The 27,895-nt window shown below is 46.6% G+C and overlaps 2 protein-coding genes across 7 annotated transcripts; both read right to left on the reverse strand.

Annotated features, from left to right (window-relative positions):
* Positions 1–13,893, reverse strand: PLIN1 (perilipin 1). Of its 3 annotated transcripts, none has more exons than XM_010816961.4 (9): positions 13,831–13,893; positions 13,120–13,178; positions 10,228–10,432; positions 8,326–8,408; positions 6,192–6,456; positions 5,479–5,651; positions 3,555–3,746; positions 2,920–3,165; positions 1–1,903 (listed from the first exon to the last, which is right to left on the reverse strand). In XM_010816961.4, exons 2-9 carry the CDS (start codon positions 13,162–13,164, stop codon positions 1,562–1,564), a joined length of 1,551 nt encoding a protein of 516 aa, XP_010815263.1. In that variant the 5' UTR covers positions 13,165–13,178; positions 13,831–13,893; the 3' UTR covers positions 1–1,561.
* Positions 13,854–27,889, reverse strand: PEX11A (peroxisomal biogenesis factor 11 alpha). Of its 4 annotated transcripts, none has more exons than XM_010816956.4 (4): positions 27,713–27,889; positions 25,447–25,562; positions 22,566–23,181; positions 13,854–13,934 (listed from the first exon to the last, which is right to left on the reverse strand). In XM_010816956.4, the coding sequence occupies exons 1-3, from the start codon at positions 27,766–27,768 to the stop codon at positions 22,610–22,612; spliced, it is 744 nt and encodes a 247-aa protein (XP_010815258.1). In that variant the 5' UTR covers positions 27,769–27,889; the 3' UTR covers positions 13,854–13,934; positions 22,566–22,609.
* Between the last annotated feature and the right edge of the window lie 6 nt (positions 27,890–27,895).

Below are 27,895 nucleotides of genomic sequence, written 5' to 3' on the forward strand. Positions count from 1 at the left end.
TTCATGATTAAGGAACTGGTTTAATCAAATATAGCATGTCTATATTATGAAGCACTTACTATGTGGCTGTTAAAAACAGCAAGGAGAATTTATGATACTGCTTACAAAATACTTCTAAGATGTACTGCTGAGTGAAAAAGCAGTGAGTATAACACCCCACAGCTTGTATGAAGAGTGGGGAGGGTGCACATGTGTGCTTGTGCGCCCTCAGTCTGTAGTGGAAAGGGTACACAAGACTGCTGCCAAGACTGCTCTGGGAAAGGGGAACCAGGGAATGCAGGGAGGAAAGCACACACCCTTTTGCAATGTTTGAATTTTAAATTATATGTATGCATTTCTAAAGGTACCAAATGTTAACGTTTTCAAAAATGGGTTTGGAATGAACTGTGGCTATAGGGTCTATGCTGTTGTTGTTCAGTCCCTCAGTCATGTCTGACTGTTTGCGACCCCATGGACTGTAGCCCACCAGGCTCCTCTAAGGGATTCCCAAGCAAGAATACTGGAGTAGGTTGCCATTTCCTACTCTAAGGGATTTCCCAACCAAGGACCAAACCTGTATCTCCTGCATTGCAGGTGGATTCCTTATCGCTGAGCCACCAAGGGACGCCCCATGGATTCTATATATATATTGTTTATATAACTAACGTTCTCTATTGTCTCCTAGGACTGGGGGCGCCAGCACTCAAAACGTGGAAGAAAGAGTGAACTTAGGTGTAAAACTGGAACGGTGCAAATGGCAATGTAGCCGGGAACAGAAAGGTGGCGCTACAGAGCGCAGGCGAGGACTCAGCCTGTGAAGAGGGCAGGGTTCTCAGAAAATGATGCTAATATGTATCCCAGGTGGCACTAGTGGTAAAGAACCCGCTTGCCAATGCAGGAGACATAAGGGACACTGGTTCAATCCTGGGTCCGGAAGATTCCCCTGGAGGAGAGGGCATGGCAACCCACTCCAGTATTCTTGCCTGGAGAATCACATGGACAGAGGAGCCTAGCGGGCTACAGACTATGGGGTCCCGAAGAGTCAGACACGACTGAAGCGACTTACGCACGCTGTTCCCTTCAAAGGAGTCAGCTGAGAGCCTGTGTACTCACAGGAATCTCTGCATTCGGGGCTTGAACATGTGTCAGGATCGCCTGCTTGAACCCTTGGCGTGGTGACACGTTACTCGCTGGTAGCAAATATTTGTCTACAGAGGATGGATATAAATATTGGAAACAGTTCAATGTCAGGGGGCCACAAATTTGGTGAAAGAAGTGAGAGATAAGTTAGGCAATTAATCTTGTGGTAAAAAAAAAATAATAAAAAAAACCAAGGCCTAGAATCAAAGCAGACTGCTACTCTGATGTTTCTCAAAAATGGGTTCTGATAGCTAAGCCCAAAGAGGATGCTCAAAAGATGTGTGCCTTGGCAGCATCCTTGGAAGGAGGCTCGGGACCCAACGGGACTACTTTGAGGAAGCCAACGCTCACTTCTTCGTAGGTTCTGTCTGTCTGCTCGCGACAGCGGCCCGGCCCGGGGTGGGGGAAAAGCGCCGGGCCGGGAAGGCGGTAGGTAGGCGGTTCAGCTCTTCTTGCGCAGCTGGCTGTACTGCGCTCGGCCCAGGATGGGCTCCATGACGCTGGGCCGGAAGAAGCTGTCGCTGACCCGGCGCGTGGGCTTCTCGCGGGGCACGGCCGGGAAGGCGGCGCGCGGCAAGGCGGTTGCGTCCACGCGTTCCTCCGCGCCCAGGCCCCGAGCGCTCCGCAGGCTGCCGCGGGGAGGCGCAGGGCGCGGGGCGGGCTCTGGGCAAGCGGGCGGTGCCCCGGACCCTCTGCGTTCCGCCTCCCGGCGCTCGGCCTCGGCTGGAGGGTTGTCGATGTCCCGGAATTCGCTCTCGGGTTCCATCAGCGACAGCCTGGGGAGCTGAGGGCCCGGCAGCCACGTTAGGGCCCTCGGCTTGGCCCTTGTCCCTGCACCTCCCACCGCCGCCTTGTCTGCGGCCCGGCGGTCACGCGCGATCCGGAGAGCACAGGCTGGGGTGGGACGGGGATGGAAGATGCAGGGGAACCTGCTGAGGACGGCCACCCCTGCCGGGCCTGCAAGTGCGGACCCACAAGGCAAGGCACGCAGCCACCCTCTAGTTTCCGGACCCTGGGGTCCCCCTCAGAGGTCCCTCAGTGGGAGGTCAGGGGCTTTCCTGACTCTTCCTTGGCCCAATTCCGTGAGCTAAGGACAGCTAAGACAGTCCCTGCCTGGGTCAGAGCACCCACATCTGGCTCCATTTTGGGTCCAAAGTGAAGGGAGCTCTCTGCCAAGACCCCTGTTTAAGTCTCTTGGTGAGAATGAGTGACTAGTAACCCATTCCCCACCCCTACCCTCCCAGCCCTCTCACCCTTAGCTTGAAGGGGCCTCCTGCTCTGACCTGCTCTCTAGTGCCTGCATGACCTGTTAACTTGCTCTGGGAAGGGACCCAGGGACCCCCAAAGTGATAGTAGACACCCCCTGGGGTTTTCCTGCTGGGAACAGGTATTGGAATTGGGATGCGGGCAGCTTCTGTCCCCTGGAACACAGCCCACCCCCCAAGGGGTCCTGGAAGCCTCCCTCCAACACTTCCCCAGGGAGCAGCATGCAAACCTGCCAGGCCCCTCGGTTGGGAGCTGAGGGGTGAGGGCTGATCCAGTGGGGGCCCCAGATGGATGACTGGTGACCTCTCCAGCAGCAGGTAGGAAGGATGGATGTGGGGGAAGGTATCAGGCCAAGGACACCAGTCTCTATATTCTAGGGGCTGCAAAGGCCCCCAGTCAAAGCCACAGTATGTCAGAATGTTTTTGGGGCACCGAGGATCAGAGACTGTGTAAGGGAGAGCCGCTGTCGCCCCTTCAGTCTAATCTGCTTTTTTGGTGGGGTGGGCATTAGCCAGAAGGGTGGGGGGCGCTCACCGGCACGTAGTTCACCACTGTGTCCACCACGTTGTCAGTAACACCCTTCAGGGCGTCGGACAGGGACATGGCCCTGCCCTTGGTTGAGGAGGTGGCCTGGGCTGGCGTGAGGTGCAGCATCCTCCCCGCCGTGCCCAGCACAGCCGCCGGTGCCCACATCACGACTGAGACGGTGCTCTGGAGGGCCTTCTGCAGGGTGTGTGCCACGCTGCCCAGGAGGCCCTGTGAGCCTGGCAAGGCTGCCCCCTGGTGACCAGAGCAGGGTCAGTGGCTCCACAGCAACTCCCCTGACCCGTCCCCTCCTCACCAGCCCCGGAGCTAGAGGCAAAAGAATCTGGACACTAAATCGGAAAAAAAAAAAAGAAACTATAGGCCTGGCTCTTGGGCAGGTCACTTCTGTGCTCTGAACCTCAGTTTCTTCATCTGCAAAATGGGGATGACAGTCTCTGTCCTATTTTATGGGGTTGTTGTGAGGATCTGCTGAGAGAACTATTCTCTAGGTGCTCAGGGGTGGCGGGAAGAGTGCTGCACCCACGTGCACGTCCCTGGGCCTGGGGGCAGAGACCCTTGTGTCACCCTGTGCCTCTGCTCCTCACCCCCTCAGGGGGCCCCCTCGGCTGGCACTCTCCCCTCACCTCGCTGAGCTTGCTCTCCTCGGTCTCTGAGTCCTCCTCCTCCCCGGTCTCCTCCCCGTCAGTGTCCGTGTGCTCCTCGTGGTCCTCCTCCTGGGTGGCCGTGAGGCTGTGCAGCCAGGGCACCCGCACCTCGCTCCGCCGCCGCGACACCACCTGCATGGCCGCCGACGTGCCCCACTGGGCCAGGCTGCTCTGAGGGCGGGAAGGCGGCGGTCCGCTGGCTTAACCGCCCCTGCCAGAGGCCAGGCAGCCCCAGCAGGCAAAGCCCGGCATCCCCAGGGTCAGGGTAGGGAGAGGCAAGCAGGTCCTGGCCCCAGCGGACTGTTCCAACTTTTTATGGACTGATAACTTACACCCACTGAGGTGCTCACGGCTTTAGTGTACAGCTCTGGGAATTTTTAGAAACACATGCAAGTGTGACCAGCACAGATCAAGACAGAGACCATTTTCAATACCCCAGAAAACTCTGTGCCCCTCACCCAGTCAGTACTGGCTAAGGGGACCACATACTGGCCTCTATCACCAAGCATTAATTCTGCCCATTTGTGAATGGGCTCACACGTGTTTTCTTTCATGCATAGCTTTTGTTCAATGGTTATGTTGTAAGATTCACCCACATTACTGAGTAGTTTCTCCTTCTTCATTTCTGTGTCACACTCCACTGAATAAATATACCAAAATTTACCTATTCTACCGCTGATGGACATTTGTGTTGTTCCCATTTCTTAGCTAAGGATAAAGCTGATAGTAACATTTCCAACATGTCTTTGGGGGATATAAGCTCTCCTCTCTGTTGGGTAGAGTTGCTGAGTCATAGATAATGTGTATGTTTAGCTTTCAGAGGTACTCCTTGTCGTTCTTTAAAAAGTGAAAAAAATCAAGTGGGCCAGAGGGTCCCATGGGAGGAAACTGACCTGGGCAGGTGGGCAGGTGTCCGCTGAGGCACAGCCCAGCTCATTTCAAACCCCTAGGGGGCCCCACAAACAGAGTCTCCTTGTTATACAACCTTAGGGGACACCATTATTTTCTATGTAAATGGTGGTATCTGAGGTTGCGCCATAGAGTGGCCTCCATCCGCTATGGGCTAGGCTAGGGCGCAGGAGTTAGCCTAGCCCCCGTGGGGAAGTGACCCCCAGTGCAGGGGACTGTAGTTCCCTACAGGACCAGGCATGTGGTGGGCTCTCAGCAAACATTTGCTTGAATGAATGAGCCAGGTTTGACAGTGCTTTTAAAAGTGCCACCCTCATGATGGCTGAAAAGTGGCTATCTAGTATACTGACCTTTATGCTGTAACATTTTTATTTCCTTTTTTAGTTGGGGCAGGGGGCTTAGTTTCTTATTAAAGTTCCTATGAGAAAAATCCAGGCTATCCCTGCTAAAATACACAGAGTGTGTGGTGTTGGGGGGAATAAGCCCTATCTGGGGCTAGAAAAGACAACTCTATCAGAGGTGCAGTGGGATGCCAATTAGAAGCCTCTAGAAGGGAAACCAGAAGCCTGGGGGCAGTCAGGGATATGGCCCAGCTAGGGCTCTCTGCCCCAGAGGAGGGGTTTGGTGCCTTGCACCTTGCTTATTCAGGGGTGACACTCCCAAGTGCCTACAGAGAAGATGGGTGGGGGGAGGTCTCTGCTTTCTCCCAAGAAGGTTGGGGATAGAGTAGAACCTAGAGGGAGAGTGGGAGAGACAGAAGGGCGGGGCAGGATGACCCTAACAAGCAGGCCTGCCCTCTTCTCCCCTTGCATCCTAGAGGGTTAGCCCTCCACCCCTTCTAAGGTCTCTTATCCTTAGACCTAATGTTCTACCCCCGACTCCTGGCTGGAAGACAGGAGGTTCTCAGGACAGGAGGTGAAGTTGGATAGGGGATGGGAGGGACCAGGAGGTCCACAGGGTTCCCAGGCCATGGCAACTCAGGGCAGATACTCACCAGAGGTGCCACACCTGGGATCCACATGGCCAAGGCATGGCCCTGTTTCAGTGCCCGGGCTGTGGTCTGGAAGGTGTGTCTAGAGAGAGTGTTGGCCAGGGCCCCAACCCTGCTCACGAGGCTCGGCTTGGCCTTGGGAGGTTTCTGGGCATCCTGGAGTCCTGGGGCAGCGGCTAGGTGGGAGTTGCAGGTGGGGGCGGGAAGGAGAGGAAAGCAGATCAGAGAGGGGCTGGACAAAGCTGGGTTGTGTCTAGAGTTGGAAAGGGATCACCCTACTCCAACACAAGCTCACTGGAGATTTGGGGAAGTCACTTTCTCCACTTAAAAATGGGGAGAGGGGCCAAATGAAAATGGAGCCCTCTGGAAATCTTGCTGGGCCTTCCTTGCTCCACAGCAGTGGCTGTGTGCTCAGTCGCTTCGGTCGTGTCCGACTCTTTGTGACCCTAAGGAGTATACCCAGCCAGGCTCCTCTGTACATGGGATTCTCCAAGCAAGAATACTGTCGTGGGTTGCCATGCCCTCCTCCAGGGGATCTTCCCAACCCAGGAATAGAACCTGTGTCTCCTGCATTGCAGGCAGATTCTTTAACCTCTGAGCCACCAGGGAGAGCACTGGCTAGATGAGCCCTGGCTGCCTCTTCCTAATCCACAAGCAGCAGGACAAGGGTGGGGGCGGGGATCTCCCTTTCCAGCAACCCCCACAATGGCAGATACCTGACTCTTCGTTGGCTGGAGGGAGGAGGAACTCTACCATCTTCTCGACACCACCCAAGGCCAAGTCGGCCCCTCCAGAGGCCAGCCGGCCAGCTCGGGTGTTGGCAGCATACTCGGCAGTGTCTCTCGCCATCCCCCAGGCGAGCTCACAGCCGGCCAGAGCGGCCCCTAGGATTTTGTCTGAAGTGCTGGCAATGGGCACACTGATGCTGTTCCTGGCGCTGCGAAGGCGGGTGGAGATGGTGTCCTTCAGCTCAGAGGCGATCTGGTGAAAGCAAGGATGGGGAGTCAGGCATGAGGCTCTGGCAGGGCCTACATCCCGCTTCAGGAAAGTCTCATTTAAAGGCCCAGGGGACTGGCGCCAGTATTGGGGCACCTTGATTAAGCTGAACTTTAAAGGGAAAGGGCTCCAGTCCTTTCTGCGCCAACCACTTAGATCTCCTGGCTTCTCTGCACCCCATTTCTGCCTGTTGAGATGCTAATCATCCTTCAAGAATCACCCCCAGTGACCACCTTCTTGATAACACTTGTCCTCATCTCCTCCACGCACCTCCTCCACAGTCTCTTCTGTCCTCAGAGCACTTCTTACATTCCCATCTGTGCTTAGGTGATCGTACGGATGTGGCTGGCCTTCACACAGGTTCTGCACTAAAGTAATGTCTTTCTCTCCTTTGACTTTTTGCTTTTTAATACTGTTCCTTGGGTTCCTGAATATTCCTTGGAAGGACAGGTGCTGACGCTAAAGCTCCACTACTTTGGCCACCTGATGCAAAGAACCAACTCATTGGAAAAGACCCTGATGCTGGGAAAGATTGAAGGCAGGAGGAGAAGGGGACGACAGAGGATGAGATGGTTGGATGGCATCAATGACTCATGCCAAACTCATGGACATGAGTTTGAGAAAACTCCAGGAGAAAGTGAAGACAGGGAAGCCTGGTGTGCTGCAGTCCATGGGTCTCAAAGAGTCAGACACAACTGAGCTACTGAACAACAACTCCTTTGACTTGGGAGCTTCTTTATGACAAAGGCATTGCCCTTTATCTAGAAAAATAAGTGAAGAGCAAGGCCTCAGAGCTGAACAGCCCTGCTCTCCTGTGTCCTCCACTTCAGGCTGTGTGGTCAGGAGGAAGTCACTAGTTTTCTCTGTCAAATGGGGATACCACCCCATCCCAGAAGGTTGAAAGTGTTAGTTGCTCGGTTGTGTCCGATTCTTTGTGACCCCATGGACTGTAGCCTGCCAGGCTCCTCTGTCCGTGGGATCCGCCAGGCAGGAACACTGGGGTGGGGTGCCATTCCCTCCTCCAGGGGGTCTTGCCGACCCAGGGATCAAACCTGGGTCTCCTGTATTACAGGCAGATTCTTTACCGTCTGAGCCACCAGGGGGAAAGAGGATTAAAGGAGAGGACTCTATAAATCACGTGTCATGACTCCTGGCATAGGATAGGGCTCACTCAGTAAATGTGAGATGAGTGGTACTTTATCAGTGAGATGGATGAGGTCTGAGAGTGAAATGTATTCCCCTAAAGCACCAGACCTGGCCCTTACCACAGCAAATACCCAATGAATAGGTATCCAGGTGAAACGACTTTTTCAGTCTCATGGTTCGTAAGGTGCTGGATTGTGAAGACATGGGACTGCAATCCTGAGATCTGGTGAGTGTGACCCATGATCTTAGGCATCTGTAGTCACCAAATGGGAGAAGGCGATGGCACCCCACTCCAGTCCTCTTGCCTGGAGAATCCCAGGGATGGGGGAGCCTGTTGGGCTGCTGTCTATGGGGTTGCACAGAGTCAGACATGACTGAAGCGACATAGCAGCAGCAGCAGTCACCAAATGGTATGATGTAGGCCCATGGGGTATCTCATAGAGGGGGGATCAGAAGCAGTGGCCCCCACCCCAAGCTCCTGTCCAGAGTCTGCCTCTGGGCTGTGCCTGCTGGTTTCAGAAAGCCTGCCTTCATCTGGTCCCACAGGGAGAGGAAGAAGCCGGTTATGCAGTTTTAGGGGCAGGCAGTGGCCACCAGCCTGGGAAGGCATATGCCATGCCATCCTGCATCATGGGCTCATGCCTGTTCTTCCACTGAGAGGCAGTGACAACAGAAGGTGGACGTGCGGAGAAGAGGGGAAGGGCTCACCTTTTCAGGAGGATACTGGAGGGCGGGGATCTTTTCCTCCAGGTGGTCCAGGCCTCGGCAGGCCAGCTCGTTGGCAGCTACGACTGGAAGCAAAAGGCCGTGGTGGGGTGAGCCCTGCCTTCACTGTGAGGACCTAGCAGGGGCCTCTGTGCCGAGGAAGGCACCTTGGAGCCCTCAAAATCCCCAGCCCTGCCACCTCCAAAGCGCCGGGCAGCCCAAGGCCCTCTGCCACCATTGGCCCCCATCCACTGTGACTCCTTGAGACCGGGATGTCTCCCTTCTGGGTAGCTCTGCAGTCATGCAGACCTGCTCTCAGAGCTCGGCGCCTGCATCTGCAGTGTGACTTCAGGCAGGTCACAACCTGGCTGAGCCTCAAGTTCCTTGTTTGTCAAGTGCAGGGCTGTCAGGAGGAAGTGACAGAACCTATGGGAATCGCCAACGGATCTTGGTCTCTTGACCTCCTATGACCCCCGTCTGGGTGAGCGCTGGGTGAACACAACAGGGGAAAGCAGAAGTGGCAGCGGGGCAGGAAAGGCAGTCAGGCCTTAAGGGAAGACCTTGCTGGGAGCTGGCCTGGCACCGCTTAGGTCCAGAGATGACAGGCTGGTCTAGAGTGCCAGATGGTCCGTGACCCTTTGTTTTAACCTTGAGGAGTGAGATGGTCAACAGTGGGAAGAGGGTCACAGGGAAGAGAAAGGGGCAAGTGACAGAGGATACCAATGCTCTTGGAAGACATGGCCCAGGGGCTACTGAGGACGTCAGCTCTGCGCCCATGATCATGGAGATCACAGTTTCAAAGGATACCTACGTCTTCTCTTTCACATATTCTTTCTCCAGATATCTTAGGTTTTCACAAAATTCTCAAGCAGCAGAGAGAGCCCAGATGACTCAGCTGACTTCTGATATTGGGCCAAATGAGACCCAGGGAGATTACTTAAGGAGCTTGCAGGCAGGGAGGTGGGCCCAGGCCCAGGTCTTCTTTGTATCTGTCCTCTCCTATTTGCTATGCCAAATCCACAGGTACCCATAACTCTCTTCAGGATGGTGGAAGGTCCTAGACTTCTGGAATTTCCCTCAGTCCTGTCAAGAGCTGTGCCAGGGAGACCATATTTTCAAATGAGGCAGAACAAATTGAACAGGGGCAGGCCTGGTAAGCTGTCCTCCACCTTCAGGGCCCCGGCTGGCAGCTCTCTTCTGCTGCTGCCTGTTATGGGGCCAGTAGCATCAGCTGCAGGACCCAGAGGGCTTCCCCTCTCCCTCTACTCCCCCCAGTCCTGCCAGGCCAGCCCTCCTGCCCACTGGCTCTGTGCCAGACTCTGCCAGTTTCTGCTGCTGCTGGATCTGGAGCTAAACTGTGTGTCTGGTCTGCCGTATGCCCCACATCCCCCACTGCCCACCCCATAACTCTGTCCACCCTTCTCCTGCCAATTATCATCCTAGGAAAATGCCAACTGGATCAGAGATGAGGCATTATAGATGAGATGAGACCTATGTCTATATCTATCTCTCATCTCTCACTTAGTAACGTACTTGCACACTAGGTCTGTTCAGTCGTGTCCGACTCTTTGCGACCCCATGGACCCCATGGCTCCTCTGGCCATGGGATTCTCCAGGCAAGAATACTGGAGTGGGTTGCCATGCCCTCCTCCAGGGGATCTTCCAGACCGAGGGACTGAACCTGCGTCTCCTGTATTGGCAGGCAGTCTCTTTATCATTAGTGTCATATATCTACATCTAAAGCATCTGTATCTATAAATAAAACAACTATGTAATGGGATGTAGAGAGTTAGGAAGGTAGTCAGATACAAACAAAAAGGCAAACAGACAAGCTGGTATCAGACAGACTGGCAGACAGGTAAAAGACTGGCAGGCAGTCAGCCTCCGAGTGCCACGAGGACTCACACTGGGTGGACAGCCTGCGGACCACGGGCTCCATGCTCCAGGCCGCCAGACTGCTGGCGCCCTGCACGCCCTTCTCGTAGGCATTGCATACAGAGGCCACCAGGGGGTGGGCTTCCTTGGTGCTGGCGTAGGTCTTCTGGAAGCACTCACAGGTGCCGCTCACCACCGGCAGCTGCAGGACCCGCTGCAGCACATTCTCCTGCTCCTGGCATGGAAGGAAAGCAGCGAAAGAAATCAGCCCAACTCCTTCTCCTACCTCCTGGGGAGGCGGTCTCAGAGCCTCGGTGCTCACTAGGGCTGGCCTGGGTCCAGATGACTCAGGAGGAATCCAGAATAGAGAGGCCTCAACAGGCCTCACAGGAAACATAAGAGCCGGGTGGCCGCGCTCTCCTGGTCACAGTCCTGGCTCTGGAAAGCTCCTGAGGCAGCCTCCATCCTCCAGGGGCCACCCCACCCTTTAGCCACTCAACTTGAACTTCATGGCCAGGAGTGAGTGTGCCGGTGCACCTGTCTAGAGCTTTAGTCCACCGTGGATTGGGAGCTTCACCTGAACATCTTTTGGGTCTTTCTGGGACACACCTCCCTGCCTCCAGTGCTGGTCCCACTGCCTTGGGTGCTCCCCTTCCCTCCCTCAGCCCTTTCTGTCTGGCAGAAGACACAGCTTGAGCATCGTTTCTTCTGAGAAACTTCCTGACTCTCCCTCATATCAGAAGTCACCATCTCCCTCCCAGGGATGTGTCCGGACTCACACATGGTGCTGCGCTTGTGCTGGTCACCTGTGTACTTGACTCCATCCCAGGAGACTCTCACCAATGTATTTCCAGGGCCTCACCTAAAGCCTGCACAGTCATGTTAGCTAATAGGTGACAGGGCTGCACCTAAGGTGTTTAGACCTGGCCAACTGGACAGAATGATAGAATCCTAGGCCTCCAGGGGCCTCTGAAGCAAGAGTGCTTCCCATATCCCTCTGGGAGTCTTGCATTTGGAATTCTCCTCGAATGGATCTCACTCCTCGTAGAGTGGCCTATGCCCCTCGTTGGACAGCGTGGCTGAACTGGAATCCACCTCCACCCACTGCTCCACCCGATGCCCTGTGGAATAATGTGGAGCACATCTATTTCATCATTCATTGGCTGGCCTTTCACGCACTTGAAGATAAGCATCTCGGCCTTTAGCAGTTCCTTCTGTATTCTAAACAGCTCTAGTTCCTAACTTAGCTTATAAACGACTCAGTGCCCTGATCTACTAATTCCATCCTCTGCACACACTACATTTTGACATAGCCTTTATAGCACTCAAGCTTAAAGACAGCATTCCAGGTGTGATCTGAATGTGTGGGGTCCAGTGAGACCATCATCTCTCATTACTGGGATGCTGGGCTCTTATTAATGCATTCTAACTTTGGCAGCAGGCACATAATTAAACTTTGGATCACCTAGGAATTTTGGTTAAAATTTAAAAAGTGGTCTTTGAGTGAAAAAAATGCAGATTTTAATTTTGCAGAGACAGACAATATTTACTCAGTGACATTATGCTCCAGGCACTGACTGAGGTGCTTCGGTAACATAACCTCAAGTAACTAACAGCAACCCTCTGAGGTCAGCACTGTCACCCGCACTTTGCCAGTGAGGAGACAAAGACTCAGCGATATGAAGTGACTTTCCCAACCACACACAGCTGGTAAGTGGCAGAGCCGGGCTTCCAACTCAGGCCTGAAGTGGCAAGTTTGTGATTTGCTTCAAAATAACATAAGATTGGTGAAAGGATGGGCGAGGAGAAGGCAGTATGTCCATGGGATTCGGTTGCTGGGGCTAGTGAAGGGTATTGTATTTTCTGTCTATTCTTAGGAATATCAGGAATTCTCCACATAAACATCCCAAGTCTGGCTCAGATGTTCAGGTTCTTTTTGTAGTTTTGAATTTGCACTGCTACATAGTTTTTCTCCAGAGGGGAGGACCTAGCTTCTTCTGTTTGTAGGAGACTTGCATGTACACCAGACCGTAGGCTACAATATTTCAGGTTTTGGTCTTGCAGATGAGTTTGACAATTTGAACTAGAAAAAGGTTATGACTGTAAATAAGAAAAATTTTCTTTAACATTTTGGACAAAGCTTTCGGGAACTGATTTAGGCAAAGCCAAAGAGGAAGAGAGGTCCTGGGATGGAAATACACTACCATGTGTTAGGATGGCTTAATTATGCACGTGACCATTTTATGCCTCTCTGTGTTCTATGATCAAATACAACACATGGCGATTCCTAGTGCAAAGGTTAGTTAAAGCCTAACTCGGGACAAGATGGATATTATTTAGGCTCACAATTTTTCAGTTTCATTATTTGAACTGTGCCTAAGTTGTAGAGGCCTTGCCAGGAGGCATCAATACACCTAAACATGTTAAACCTCTCTGAGTCATACTGAAGACCAGGCTAGACAAACAGTACTGGACACACTGCCCCTGTAATCCCTTCTCACATACATAACGTGTGCTGTGTAGCTCCAAGAGGTGCCATTTACATAGACTAACATATCCAAGATGGCTCTGGAGTTACAGAATGCAGTCTCAGTCCTGAGAATTCAGTTTTGCCTGGATGGACAAAGCATGGACTTCTGTGTCAGGCTTTAGAAAACAGTAGTTCCCTTCCTCTCCTTGTCCCCCACCAGCCAATTTTTTTCTCCAAGGTGCTCAGTTTTTAATAGGCATCATTCCCCCCTCCCCGCCACCCTTCAGATTCTCTAACAGCCTTCTGCAAAAGCAAGAATAATGAAGATGTAATGCTCAATGAATTATGAATATAACCTAGACATATTTTGCTCTAAGCCCCCTGAGCCCTTCCTCCCAGCTCCTCCCTCCCCCAGAGTTGTCTACTGCTTCATATAAGCCCAAGTTACTTACAGGGAGGTCTCCATCCAGCAAGGTGGGGCCCTTGTTGACTGCCATTGGAGCTCTTCAAGCTGCAAAGCAGAAAGTTTTAGGTCCATGAGAAAGTCCTCAGCCTGAGATCCACAGGGTCAGTCCCTATCCGTCAAGGACATCAAGGGGACCCAGACTTCAAGTTCCCTGAAGAGAAGGCATTTGGAGGATGAATGTCACAGACAAGTGGCTAGTCCTTAGAGTCCTACAAGGATGAGACCTGGCAGTCTACTTGTCGAGACCAAAGTTTCTTATAAGTATTCAGGGTAAGAAACAAAAAATGAAAGTAGCTTCTAAGAGATAAGAGGTTTTAGATGAAGTTTAGGAGCTCTTAGATGAGGGTCCAAGAGACTAAAAGAATGAGTTTCAGGTTTAGTCTTTTTTTTTTTTTAAATAAAAAAGTTCTGCATTAATTTCTTTCTTTTTAATCAAGCATAGCAGCCAGTCTTTCCTCTGCTCAGCCAGATAAGAAAGTAGCCATTCGTAAAACCAGCCATTTCAGTTGTGGTCTGGAAAAGCCAGTGGCTGCAGAGTATTTACATTCTTGGTCATTCACCCTCAATAACCTCTCCCTCAGGGGTTTCCCTGCAGGCCTCTTCATCCTCAGTAAAATTCCCAGAAGACCCTTACCCTCAACTTTTTTACTTCTCAGAAACCAACCAGGTAAGGTCGTCTCGGAAGCCCCACACTCACTCCAGCTGATGTTGTCTCAGTGCCACAGAGCCCAGGCTGCCGAATGTCTCGTCCGGAGGAAACAAATCCAATTGCTCTTGAGCAAAGCTATTAACACTTTCCAGCTAGAGGAGGGCAGAGAGGAAGAGAACGTCTGGTCAGCCTGTTGTCATGGTTATTTGACCCAGGGTCCCCTGGGCATATCCTGACTTCTGTAAGGAGATTTAGCCAACTAGGGGGTAGAGAGCAGGGCTGAGGGAAAACCAGACTCAGAGGAGTTATTATTCCTAAGCAATGAAATATCTGCTCTGTGACCCATTTCTGACCCTCACTTCTCAAAAAAGCTGTTTTCCAGAAAGAAGATGTTGGGTTATATGTCATTAAACTCATAACCTCTAAAGTTTTATAATCTTTGACTCCTTTTCCATAGAGGGTCCTGTGGAATGGTTTTCAATCCATTTCCCTCATCCTTATTTTTTACTATCAAGAATGACTTTTGAACAGTAAGATTTAAACCCACACAGGAATACAGTTTACCTGAACGTGTTAGTCTTTTGATTATGAAGATAAATTACTCTCAGTGAAGAAGAGAACCAGAGCTGGGGTAGATTCCTTGACAATCTAGGCTTTAATGGAGTTATTTCAATCTCTGTAAATCCCAGATTTCCAGAAGTTTATTGAACTCTGCCTGATTTAAGATGCCACCAGAATATGCAGTGAGAAAGCCAACTGGATTTTGTCAAGTCTGGAAAAGACAATGTTGACCAAGATTCAGTTACTGATCAACAGCATCCAGACAGCCACTGATCACCTCTCCTCCCTTCCTTAGTAATGAATCAGACAGGACCCCAAGTGCTAGTTTCTGGCTTCAGAGATGATGGAGGGTTGTGATATAAGCCATAGTTTTCAGATTATCTAAGAAGGGCTTTTTAATTAACATAGGTAATAGGACAAAACTTATTTCCCTTATATTTTGCAAAATCGTACCTACTGTTGGCTCTCTGCTAAACTGTATACTGTGGGCAATCAGAGAAAGAGGCAGCAAGTGGAGAGGAATGGAGATGTGTAATAGATCCTCTGTAATCAATTGTATGTCTAGGATATGATAAGGCAGGAAACTAGAAGTCAGGAAGGGGAGGAAAGAGTCAAATGGAGTCTCCAAAAAGAATAATAAATATGTGATACCACCTATGTATGATAAAAACTCTTCAGAAAGTGGGCCTAGAAGGAACCTACCTCAACATAATAAAGGATACGACACATAATAAACATATGACACACCTACAGCTAACGTCAAACTCAATGGTGAAAAGGTGAAAGTATTTCCTCTAAGGTAAGGAACAAGATAAGGATGTCCACTCTAGACACTTTTATTCAACACAGTTTTGGAAGTTCTAGCTATGGCTATCAGAGAATAAAAAGAAACAAAAGGAATCCAAAAGATTCCAAACAAAAGGAATCCAAATTGGAAAAGAAGTAAAACTGTCTGTTTGCAGATGACATGATACAATACCTAAGAAATCCTAAAGATGCTGCCAGAAAACTACTAGAGCTCATCAGTGAATCTGGTAAAGTTGAAAAATACAAAATTAATACATAAACATTTCTTGCAATTCTATATACTAACAATGAAAGACCAGAATTATAGATTACAGAAACAATCTCATTTACCATCACATCAAAAAAAATAAAATACCCAAGGAGGCAAAACTATAGGATACTGATGAAAAAAATAAAAGATGACACAAATGGAAAGCTATACCATGTTCTTGGATTGACAGAATCAATATTGTGAAAATTACTATACTACCCAAAGCAATCTACAAATTCAGTGCAATCCCAATCAGATTACCAAGGGCATTTTTCACAGAATTAGAACAAAACATTTTACACTTTGTATGGAAACACAGAAGACCCTGAATAGTAAAAGCAATGTTGAGAAAGAAGAACAGAGCTGCAGGAATGAGGCACCCTGACTTCAGACTATACTGAAAAGTTACAGTAATCAGAACAGTATGGTACAGGCACAAAACCAGAAATATAGATCAGATCAGGAAACAAGATAGAAGTCCAGCGATAAACCCATGTACCTGCACCTATGACCACCTCAGTTCAGTTCAGTTGCTCAGTCATGTCCAACTCTTTGCAGCCCCATGGACTGAAGCATGTCAGGCCTCCCTGTACATCACCAAGTCCTGGAGTTTACTCAAACTCATGTCCATTGAGTCAGTGATGCCATCCAACCATCTCATCCTCTGTCATCCCCTCTCCTCCTGCCTTCAATTTTTCCCAGCATCAGGCTGTTTTCAAATGACTCCATTCTTTGCATCAGGTGGCCAAAATATTGGAGTTTCAGCTTCAGCATCAGTCTTCCAACAAATATTCAGGACTGATTTCCTTTAGGATGGACTGGTTGGATCTCCTTGCAGTTCAAGGGACTCTCAAGAGTATTCTCCAACACCACAGTTCAAAAGCATCAATTCTTTGGCACTCAGCTTTCTTTTTAAAGTCCAACTCTCACATCCATACATGACTACTGGGAAAACCATACCTTTGACTAGATGGACCTCTGTTGGCAAAGAAAGGCCTCTGCTTTTTAATATGCTGTCTAGGTTGGTCATAACTTTTCTTCCAAGGAGCAAGTGTCTTAATTTTATGGCTGCAGTCACCATCTGCAGTGATTTTGGATCAAAAAAAAAAAAAAAATCGTCTCTTACTGTTTACACATCTATTTGCCATGAAGTAATGGGACCAGATGCCATGATCTTTTTCTGAATGTTGAGTTTTAAGCCAACTTTTTCAGTCTCCTCTTTCATCAAGAGGCTCTTTAGTTGCTCTTCACTTTCTGCCATAAGGGTGGTGTCATCTGCATATCTGAAGTTATTGATATTTCTCCTGGCAATCTTGATTCAAACTTGTGCTTCTTCCAGTCCAGCGTTTCTCATGATGTACTCTGCATATAAGTTAAATAAGCAGGGTGACAATATACAGCCTTGAGATACTCCTTTCCCTATTTGGAACCAGTCTGTTGTTCCATATCTAGTTCTAACTGTTGCTTCTTGACCTGCATACAGATTTCTCAGGAGGCAGGTCAGGTGGTCTGGTATTCCCATCTCTTGAAGAATTTTCCACAGTTTGTTGTTATCCACACAAAGGTATAGTCAATGAGGCAGATGTTTTTCTGGAACTCTCTTGCTTTTTCAATGTTCCAATGGATGTTGGCAATTTGATCTCTGGTTCCTCTGCCTTTTCTAAATCCAGCTTGAACATCTGGAAGTTCATGGTTCACATACTGTTGAAGCCTGGCTTGGAGAATTTTGAGCATTTTCTATGACAAGGGAGGCAAGAATATACAGTGAAGAAAAGATAGTCTCTTCAATAAGTGGTACTGCAAAAACTGGACAGTTACATGTACAAAAATGAAATCAGAACATTCCCTAACACCATACACAAAAACAAAATAGATTAAAGACCTAAATGTAAGGCTAGGTACTATAAAACTCTTAGAGGAAAATATATGCAGAACATTCTCTGATATAAATCACAGCAAGATCTCTTTCAATCCACTGCTTAGAATAATGAAAATAAAAACAAAAATTAAAAAATGGGACCTAAGCTTAAAAGCTTTTGCACAGAAAGCAAACCCTAAACAAAACGAAATGACAACTCTCAGAATGGGAGAAAATATTTGTAAATGAAGCAACTAACAAGGGATTAATCTCCAAAACACACAAATAGCTCATGCAGCTCAATATCAAAAACAAACAAATAACCCAATCAAAAAACAGGTGGAAGACCTAAATAGACATTTCTCTAAAGAAGATATAGAAATGGCCAACAAACATCTGAAAATATTCTCAACATTGCTAATTATTAGAGAAATGCAAATCAAAACTACAATGAGATATCACCTCACATCAGTTAGAATGGCCATCATCAAACAGGCTATAAACAATAAACGCTGGAGAGAGTGTGGAGAAAAGGGAACCCTCTTGTACTGTCAGTGGGAATGTAAACTGTATAATAATTATGGAGAACAGTATAGAGGTTCCTTAAAAAACTAAAAATAGAACTACCATATGACCCAGAAGCCCCACTCCTAAGCATATATCTAGAGAAAACCATAATTCTAAATAATTCACACACCCTGTTCACTGAAGGACTATTTACAGTAGCCAGGACACAAAAGCAAGGTAAAAGTACATAGAGAGAGGAAAGGATAAAAAAGATGTGGTACATATATATATAATGGAATATTACACAGCCATAAAAAGAAATGACATTTGCAGAGATGTAGGTAGACCTAGAGGCTATCATACAAAGTAGAGTTATGTCAGAAAGAGAAAAACATTGTATAATATCATTTATATGTGGAATCTAGAAAAATAGTAGAGATGAACTTGCCTGCAAAGCAAAAATATGTATAGAGTCACAAATGTAGAGAAGAAACTTATGGTTATCAAAGAGGGAGGGGGTAAAATGAGTTGGGAGATTGGGACTGACATATATTTATAATTGATACAATGTATAAAATAAGTAAATAATGAGAGCCTACAGTTTAGCACAGGGAACTCAGTGCTCTGTGGTGATCTAAATAGAAAGAAAATCTAAAAATGAGTGGATATATGTATATGTATAACTGATTCACTTTGCTGTACAGCAAGAAACAAATACAGCATTGCAAAGCAACTACATTCCAATAAAAATTACTAAAAAGTTTAAAATATGTGATACATTTAATACTTATTGATCCAACCTGGGCTTTGAAAATATAAGGCAGCAATAGAGAGAAAGGGAAGTACCTAAAGAAGTGGCCTCTGCCTTCACCTCACTTCAATGTTCAGGTCAAATTATCTATGTGTCAAGAGAGCAACCTGGGCCAAAGGGCAGTGTTAAGACTTTGAAGTCATGGCTTTGGGCCAGAGGGAGTACAGGGCTCTGTGGCTGAAAGCTCTGTTGACAAAGCTGGCTCTTTGGCCGTGTCAGCTGGGCATCCAGGATGTGGGTGAGAAGTGAGAAGTGGTGAAAAGGGTCTAACAGAGTCCCATGGGAAGAGTCCACTTTCCAGCAGCAGCTTGAAGGACGTAGTTATTTCCTTTTATTCCCCATCCCTATATGCCCTGCCCCCAACCCTGTCCAACTACCCCATGAGCAAAGGGACCCTGGTCATCCGGTATACAAATGGATCCCAGATCTAAGCATGGCACTCAAACATTTGTTGTTGAAATTCAACAAATTCTAGGCAACAATGTTCAGCTGTGAATGTGCTGGTCTATACATCTAAGAAATGTCTTTGGACAAATATTATATGGTATCACTTAGTGGTAAAGAACCTGCCTGCTAATGCAGGAGACATAAATGATGTGGGTTCAATCCCTGGGTTGAGAGGATCCCCTGGAGGGCACAGCAACCCACTCCGTATTCTTGCATGAAGAATCCCTTGGACAGAGGAGCCTGGCAGGCTACAGTCCATAGAGTCCAAAGTCGGACATGATTGAAGTGACTTAGCATGCACGCACATATGGAATCTAAAAAATAATACAAACGAATTTATATACAAAAGAGAAACAGACTCACAGACATAGAAATCAAACTAATTGTTAGCAAAGGGGAACAGGGGTAGGGATAAATTAGGAGTATGGGATTAACAAACTACTATACATAAAACACATAAATAAGGATTTTTTGTATAGCACAGGGAACTATATTCAATATCTTATAATAACCTATAATGGAAAATAATCTAAAAAATACATATGTATCACTGATTCACTTTGTTGTACGCCTGAAACTAACATTATTGTAAACCAGCTATACTTCAATTTTTTAAAAAAGAAAAAACAGAAATACAGTTATTAAGAATACTTACCATTTGATGTAAGGGTATGGGGTAAAAGAGCAAATAGGTGAGGGAGATTAACAAACTTCTTACAGTTATAAAATAAATGTGTCACAGGTATGGAATGTACAATGTGGAAAATTTAATCAATAAATATATAATACCTTTGTCTGGTGACAGATAACTAGATTTATTGTGGTGATCATTTTGAAATGTGTAGAAATATCAAATTACTATGTTCTGTACCAGGAAATAAGACTGTGCTGTAGGTCACTTTTACTTCAAAACCAAACTCATAGAAAAAAGAAATCAGATTTGTGGTTATCAGAGGCAGGAGATGGGGAGAGGGGTAACTGGAAGAAGGCAGTCAAAAAGTACAAACTTCCAGTTATAAAACAAATAAGTACTAGGGATGTATGCACAACATGATAAATATAATTAATACTGTTGTATGTTATTTATGGAAGTTCTTTAGTGAGTAAACCCTAAGGGTTCTAAATGTAAGGAAAAATTTTTTTTATTTCTTTAATTTTGTATCTATATGAGATGATGGATATTTACTAAGCTTACTGTGGTAATCATTTCCTGATGTATGTAAGTCAAATCATTATGCTGTACACCTTATACAGTACTGTGTCAATTATATCTCAGTAAAACTTGAGGAGAAAAAAAATATCTTTGGTTTTCAGAATCCCTCCTGAATGAATATGGTGGATTGAAGGTGGGGATGGTTAGTTAGAAAGGAGAAAAGTGCACAGGGATTGAGGTACCATTAAGGTTTTCACAAATTCTAGAAGAGGTGGCTTTTCCCAAGCTCCCCATCACCCACTCTAACTTGCAGAGGACAAAACTACCAAGATGGACACACTGTTAAAATGCCATTAGAGTCAAGCTTTTCCAGGCAGAAGAAAACACCACTGACGGGGATAATATATGGGACCCTCAGCAGTCTGGACAAGATTGTCTTAGAGGTCTCTTTCAACCAGGATGTTCTATATTTAAATCTTTCTTCATCCTTCTCCTGCACTTGGACCTTCCAGCCAAGAGCTTATTTTACCAGAACTCACTCTATCGACTGTGTAGACTGCTTATCTTAGGACCACCTTTAACTCTTGTCCATTCCCAGAACACATTCACAGATACATGCGTAAATTCTGTCTACAGATTTATTAGACATAATTTATTACAGTAGAAGATATGGACAAAGTATAGTTAATATTTTTTATTTGCCCCGATCTAGCAGTTTTCATTTCTCAAATTCCCAAAATGTTCTTTGTCAAATCCTGTATCTTGATTGGTTACTCAGACAGCCAAGTACCTGAATCTATTTTTTAAGAATCTCAATCACATTTATGGAAAATTTACTGAGTGTACGTTTCTCATTGCTCTTCAGATAAATGTGATGGCTTTACTGGTAAGGCTGACCCTGGCCTCTTATCTGATGCTACCCTATTTCTCTACCTCACTTGCCTCAAATTAAGAGGATCCACAATCATAAGAACCCAGCACCCTGCATGAGCAAGTGGCATCCACTCAGTATTCTGGTGTCTTCCTCACTCATAGCTCACTGCCCTTTTCCACTTTTCCCAACCACTCCACAAATATGAACTCTGACTTACAGAATGTTATGATCCTTCTACTTTATAGTATTCATGAAGTTTCTTAACTTCATAAATTTCAATGAAAATTAATATATAAATGCCCATACTGTTATATGGCTTTAAATAAAACAATCCAGTTGGTGGATCTAGATATCCGTAGAACAGAATATAAACCACTGGCCAACAAATGTTCTTAAAAAAAAAATGCTTTTTGTACGGGATTCTGGAGAGTCTCACACTTCTACCCAATCAGGAAGACAGTGACACATGAAAAGAGCACTGGATTGGGAGTCAGAGAAACGAGGTCTGGCCTCAGTTTTGTTTTTTGCCTGTGCTAGGTCTTAGTTGTGGCATGGAGGATCTTAAATTGCAGCATGTGGGATCTAGTTCCCCGACCAGGAATTGAACCCTGGGCTCCCTGCATTGGGAGCACAGAGTCCCAGCCATGGACCACTAGGGAAGTCCCTGTCCTCAGTTTTAACCTCAATCTCCTCATCCGTCACAAGCTGACCCACAGGCACCAACTGTGACTTTCCACATTATTTTTACTTCATGTCCTTTCTATCTGCTTTTTATTTGTTTTTCCTCAGTGCATTACCTAAAGACACAATTTAAACCATAAAGACACCTGATGCATTTCTGATTTTACTCCTGGACAGAGGAAGGACAGTAGTGCAGCGACGTGAAAGGTAAGTTAAGAGGCTAGAAGGCCAGCTCTGCTCCATCCTGGCACTGACAGCTATGGAGGAAGTGGGATAAGTGACCGGATCAGGGGCCTCTACTAGATCTGAGAGGGGGCTGTGCATCAGACCTACTGGAGTTCTGCAAAAGTAGCCAGGCACACGGACTCAGTCATGTCCAACTCTGTGCGACCCCATGGACTGTAGCCCACCAGGCTCCTCTGTCCATGGGATTCTCTAGGCAAGAATACTGGAGTGTGTTACCATGCCCTTCTCCAGGGATCGTCCCTACCCAGGGGTCAAACCCAGGTCTCCCGAATTGCAGTCACTATATATTAGTGTCCACTTGTTAGTTTAGATCTTTTCAATTTTTCTCTTTCAATTTTTATTCACTTAGCAAACACTGAGCTCCTAATATGCACATAAGAGATGCTCAATAAATGTGAGATGAAGGAAAAATACACAGAAATTTAGAAGTCACTCCTGCATTCTAGAAAACATAAACCTTCAAGCTCTCCCCTTCACCATCCTTGGCCCCACCTCTGTTCATGTCACAGTCACTAAATGTTCATGTGAATAAGTCCTCAAGCACAGTATGACACGGCTGTGCCTAGTGCAGATGTCCATCTCACTTACAGCTTGTCTTCAAAGCAGATACTTGTCTTCAGCCTGAAACCATGTCACTGGGTCTTCAGTTTCATCTGCGGATACGCCACAGTGATGATGCCTGCTACAGAGGACACGAGGCCTCCGAGGCCTATGATGCCAGGATTGGACTTATAGATCCCCAACTGGTCCAAGGGGTTCAGGATGTCACAGAAGTTCTTCACTGTGTCCAGAAACAAGGGAGGATGCCTCTTCAGAGAGTGGAATAAGAGAAGAAGAAGGGACTGGAGCCACTCTGTCTCCTCGTCAGCCACACTGTACCCGAGGGTATCCTGGGATGGTGACTTCTCCCTCTTTGCCCTGTCGTGTGCAACCTGTTTCATCTGCAGGGAGACTTCGTACAGATCTCTGACCAGGCTCAGCAGAAGAGAATAGTAGTAATAGCGGGCAGCCCACCTTCGCCATTTCTCTTTGTTAACACCAGAGGCGAGCCCTGTACTCCTCACGAAGAGGACGGTGTCACAGATGAAATAAATCACACGGTTCAAGCTGGCTAATGTTAGGCATATGCGGGGCACCAGGTCAGTGGCACGAACGCTCTGCTGTGTCGCCTGGAGAGCATGCACCACATTGCCTAGTCTGAACCCTGCAAGAAGAACCCACAAGAATTAACAGTTATTTAATCAGATGTAACAGGATTTTACAGGCAGAAGCCCTGTATCAGGGTGAGAGGTCAGCACTGCTTTCTTTAACAACTGACTGGCATCTGTGGCTCAGTCTTTGCTCAGGAAAGGAAAAGCACTTTACAGTAGGTTAAGGACACCTAAGATGATCCTGGAAGGCAAAAAAAAGTGACCCTTTAAACTTATTGCCTCCATTTGAATGACCACATTAACAAATGACAACATACTTTAGGCCAGGTCAATCGTAAGTGTGGGTTGTAACAATTTGCATATTACCAGCTATACTTCTTTAGAAGGAAGGTACTGTGGTAACATGAACTCCAGAATACAACATTCTTTTGGAGAGTCTGATGCCTTACATTTTGCTGCTGCTGCTGCTGCTAAGTCGCGTCAGTCGTGTCTGACTCTGTGCGACCCCAGAGACGGCAGCCCACCAGGCTCCCCCGTCCCCGGGATCCTCCAGGCAAGAACACTGGAGTGGGTTGCCATTTCCTTCTCCAGTGCATGAAAGTGAAAAGTGAAAGTGAAGTCGCTCAGTTGTGTCCAACTCTTATCGACCCCGTGGACTGTAGCCTACCAGGCTCCTCCATTCTCCAGGCAAGATAACTGGAGTGGGGTGCCATTGCCTTCTCCAGCCTTACACTTTACTTTCCAGTTAAAAGACTTGCAGTTAAAAGACTGCTTTTTAAAAAAACACTTTCCTTGATGGCTCAGCAGTAAAGAATCCACCTGCCAGTTCAGGAGACATGGGTTTAATCCCTGGATTGGGAAGATCCCCTGGAGAAGGAAATGGCAACTTATGCCAGTATTCTTGCCTGGGAAACCCCATGGACAGAGGAGCCTTGAGGGCTATAGTCCATGAGGTTACAAACAGTTGGACACAACTTAGTGACTTAACAAAATATCATCCTGTAATTTCTCTGGTCCAAAGCCCCTATGGCTCCCTACTGTCAAAAAGCCAAAGTAGAGATAACAGGATTTAGTGGGTAGCACAACTAATAATACTGTCATATGTGACGCCTACTTCAATTAAATCAACCATTGCCAGGGCATTTCCTTTATCAGAGCACATAACTCGATCAGTGATGCACCAATCAATAAATATTTGTATATATTACAATCTGAAACATTATGGAGGATACAAAAGAAGTATTTTCCATACATGAATATATCTTAGACTCAGTAAATTCTCATAAGTAGCTATCCAGAGCTCAGAAAAATGTTTGGTATTGTTTTATCAAAAATAACACAAAATATGTAATGAATAATCCAGGTTTCCAGTTCTAGCTGTTGCACTAAGTAGCTTAGTGACCTTGGGTAAGTCCTTTCTAAACTTCAAAGACCAGTGATTTTTAAAGGGCCTTTGAGCCCCAACATTCTGAAGAGGGAGAACTTCTAATCTTGGCTTTCCAGTCCACCCAGAAGAGCTCCTTCCCATCCCTCTGCGTGACAAAGTAAGTCTTCTGCTCATCAAACTAGTTTCCTCATTGATCTTCCAACACAATGGTTTAATCAGAGCAGTCCTGAGCCTCCACTAGACGAAACTACCCTTCAAGAATGCTCTCCTAATCCTTCTCCCTCTCGCCACACCTCAAGTTCCACCTCCTCAAAACACCTTTCTTTTTCTCAACCAACATATTTGGTACTAAATCTTATATCATTAGACCATGTGATTTTAGTTCTTCCATAAAGCTCAGAACTATACTTACATGAAGCAGATACTCAAAATGAATTAAATGAGTACAAAACACTGACTGCTTTTTTGCCTTTTACATGAAAACAACCCCACAAACGACTTAAGAAAAAGTATCCATCCATTTCCTCTAGCAATCCCTCAAGAAAAAGGAAAAGGGAAGGGGGTCAAGGATATAGCTACTGTATTCTCTCAGGGCTCCCAGGAGCCAGAAGTTCATGTTGGAGATTGCCAGAACATTTTGTGATTCTAAGAACTAAAGGTGAACTAACACACTGTATGTCCCACTGGTTACGATGAAGCAGAAAGACAAGACGCTGCACCAAATGTGAACAGAGGAGAGTGTTTGTGAACCGTCTGCAGCAAAATATTCCGTCTTTAAGGCCTATCATTCCACGAGGGCAGCCCTACTAGTGATCTTCATCAGTAAGCTTGACTGACTAGAAATTCATGACCTAGGAAGTATTTTTGTGAATTACAAGGTCTGAGGATTCTAAACCAGGAGCCACTGTCCCTCAAGGGACAGGGTACTTACATTTACGGCCAGTGCTCACACTGGATTCCAGTTTCTTGAGCTTCATTACAACCTTCTCATTGTCAGCTTTAGGCTCTAACAAATATCTAAGCAACATGCATGTGTACTGAGTGGCTCTGAAATGGAAAAGAAAAATGAGGAGAATGATTTACAAGCCAAATAAAATGTGATTCGTGAAGTAAGGGAAAGAGAAACATGTCTTGCCGAAAACAAAGTTTCCAAAACAATTTCTCATGCAGCAGCTCTCACAAGAGCAAAATTCTGCAACACTCATTTCACAGGGCCAAAGGGTAGAACATGTGATGAAAATGAAACACAAAGGTAATGAAAGAGAAATCTGCAAAAATAGAGTAACAGTTTCTCAGAACGCCCATTGCTGGCACAGACAAATGGATATAATCAAAAGAGTAAACTGCAGAAAAGTCTACCTCACGTTAAGTCTGCAAAGATCCATATTCTTTATTTTCTCCAGTGTAAATTTCTAAAAGATTTTCAGGTTTCTAAAAGGAAATTTTTACCAAATACTTAATGTGACAGGTCACACACTCAAACCAGAACCAATGAAAAGTCCACCGCTGGCATACTGTTTAACTTTTTATAAAAGAACCAAATACAGACCAACACGTAAATAAGTATAGATTTGTCTTTCAAACTAATTAGCATCTTATATAAAATACAGACTCCTGTTTAATACTACTAAATATTCAATAAAATGATTACTGTTGTGAGTACAAAGAGCAATGCCTTACTGACAGAAACATAACAAATGAAATATTTTATATCATATAACCAAACATCTAAATGCATTTGGCTTCTAGTAAATAAAGTAGGTAGATGCCTGTTTCCTACTCTCCTGTAACTGCATCTGAATCCCCTTGTGCTATAAATATTATTCTCAATAAAAATGTTGAATGTGTTACTATGCCTGAAGTAATAAGAAACAATCTCTCTTTCTCTTGTATGTTTCCTGGCTAAAGGGCTCAAGTTGGTCAGGTCAATGAATCCCTTTTTCTCAGATCTGGCCTAATAATAGGAATACGTCCAAAAACAAGACATTATTTTCTGAATGCCAGTGTATTCACAAAAGCTGCAGACCACCAAGAGGATTAGGAAATGAATACGAGAAATCTCAGATCTTGAGATAAGTATATACTAAGTACATATAATAAGTATATACCAAGCAATTATTTATTAACCAACCTCACTGATAAAATTTGCAGAGTATATTCTAAGCACACTGGAACTGGAGGCTTCTGTTTTAATGAAGTTTGTACATAATGTGACCATTTTGAAAATCTACCAAATTAGTTAGAAAGATAGTATGGCTTGATGGTTAAAGAACTGGGTTCTGAAGTCAACTGTGTGGTTTTCTCAGTTCAGTCACTTAGTCCCTATTAAACTCCTTCTGCTTCAGTTTCCCCATTTCTGTGAAATGGGAATGATTTCAAGAATTTAACCTAATAGGGTTGTGTTGACAGTTAAGTGGGTTGTAACACTGAGAAAGTGGGTTGTAACACTGAGTGTTAGTTGTAACACTGAGAAAACATCTGGCATAAAGCCCGGTTCCAAAAGTCTCATAATTGTTGGGGTTACTATTCATCTGTATGTATCAGCATTGTACACTCAGAAGAAGAAAAACCTGTTAAATAAAACTGCAATTGTGACTAATTTCTTTTTATTAAGCACGACTCAACCAAATCCCTAAAAGAAACGTTAGGAGCTAATATTAAAGCCACAAGCTCTAATATTTTCAGCAGCACGGCGTGTACCTCTGAAGGGTGGTCAGTTCTGAGGCTCTCCACACTGCATTTTACGGTTCACAAAACTATTTCACAGGCGGTATCTCGCTGAGATACGGATGACAAACACAGTTCCTCCCCGTAAGTATTTCATGGAGCTTTTCAAGATACTGACAAGTGCTCAGATGTCAACCCCGAGTTTGTCTGAAATAATTCCTTGGAGGAATATTGAGCGGAGAAAACCCACTCTTCCTGGGGTCAGGAGAGGAGGGTTCGTCGGCTGGTTTACCGCAGCCGGCGGCCTGGAGGCGCGGGACCGGACGGGAAGGGAAATGTGTTCGGCCCAACCTCATTGAAGTTGGGGTGAGGAGGGGCTCCCGGGCCACGCTACCGCCGGGAGCCGGAAGCGGCTTTCCCGATTTCGTCCACTGGGCTACTACCGCCCTCTCCGGGTGTGGAGAACTGGGAACCGTCGACCCGAGTGAGGACACCCGGGAAGGGGTAGAGGCCGCGGGCACCTAACTCACCTGAAGAGTCGGTCCCGGCCCTGGGTCTGGTTGGTGAAGCGGATGAAGGCGTCCATGGCACCCAGCCCAAGGACACGCGTCACACCAGGCTCTGTCCCTAGTCCTCAGGGGCGGCCAACTATTCCCCGCGGGAGCGTCAGTCTCTCCACACCCGAGGGACCAAGTCTCCCCGCCCCCACGGGG

The sequence above is a fragment of the Bos taurus genome, chromosome 21 (genome assembly GCF_002263795.3).
Source record: "Bos taurus isolate L1 Dominette 01449 registration number 42190680 breed Hereford chromosome 21, ARS-UCD2.0, whole genome shotgun sequence".
NCBI lineage: Eukaryota > Metazoa > Chordata > Mammalia > Artiodactyla > Bovidae > Bos > Bos taurus.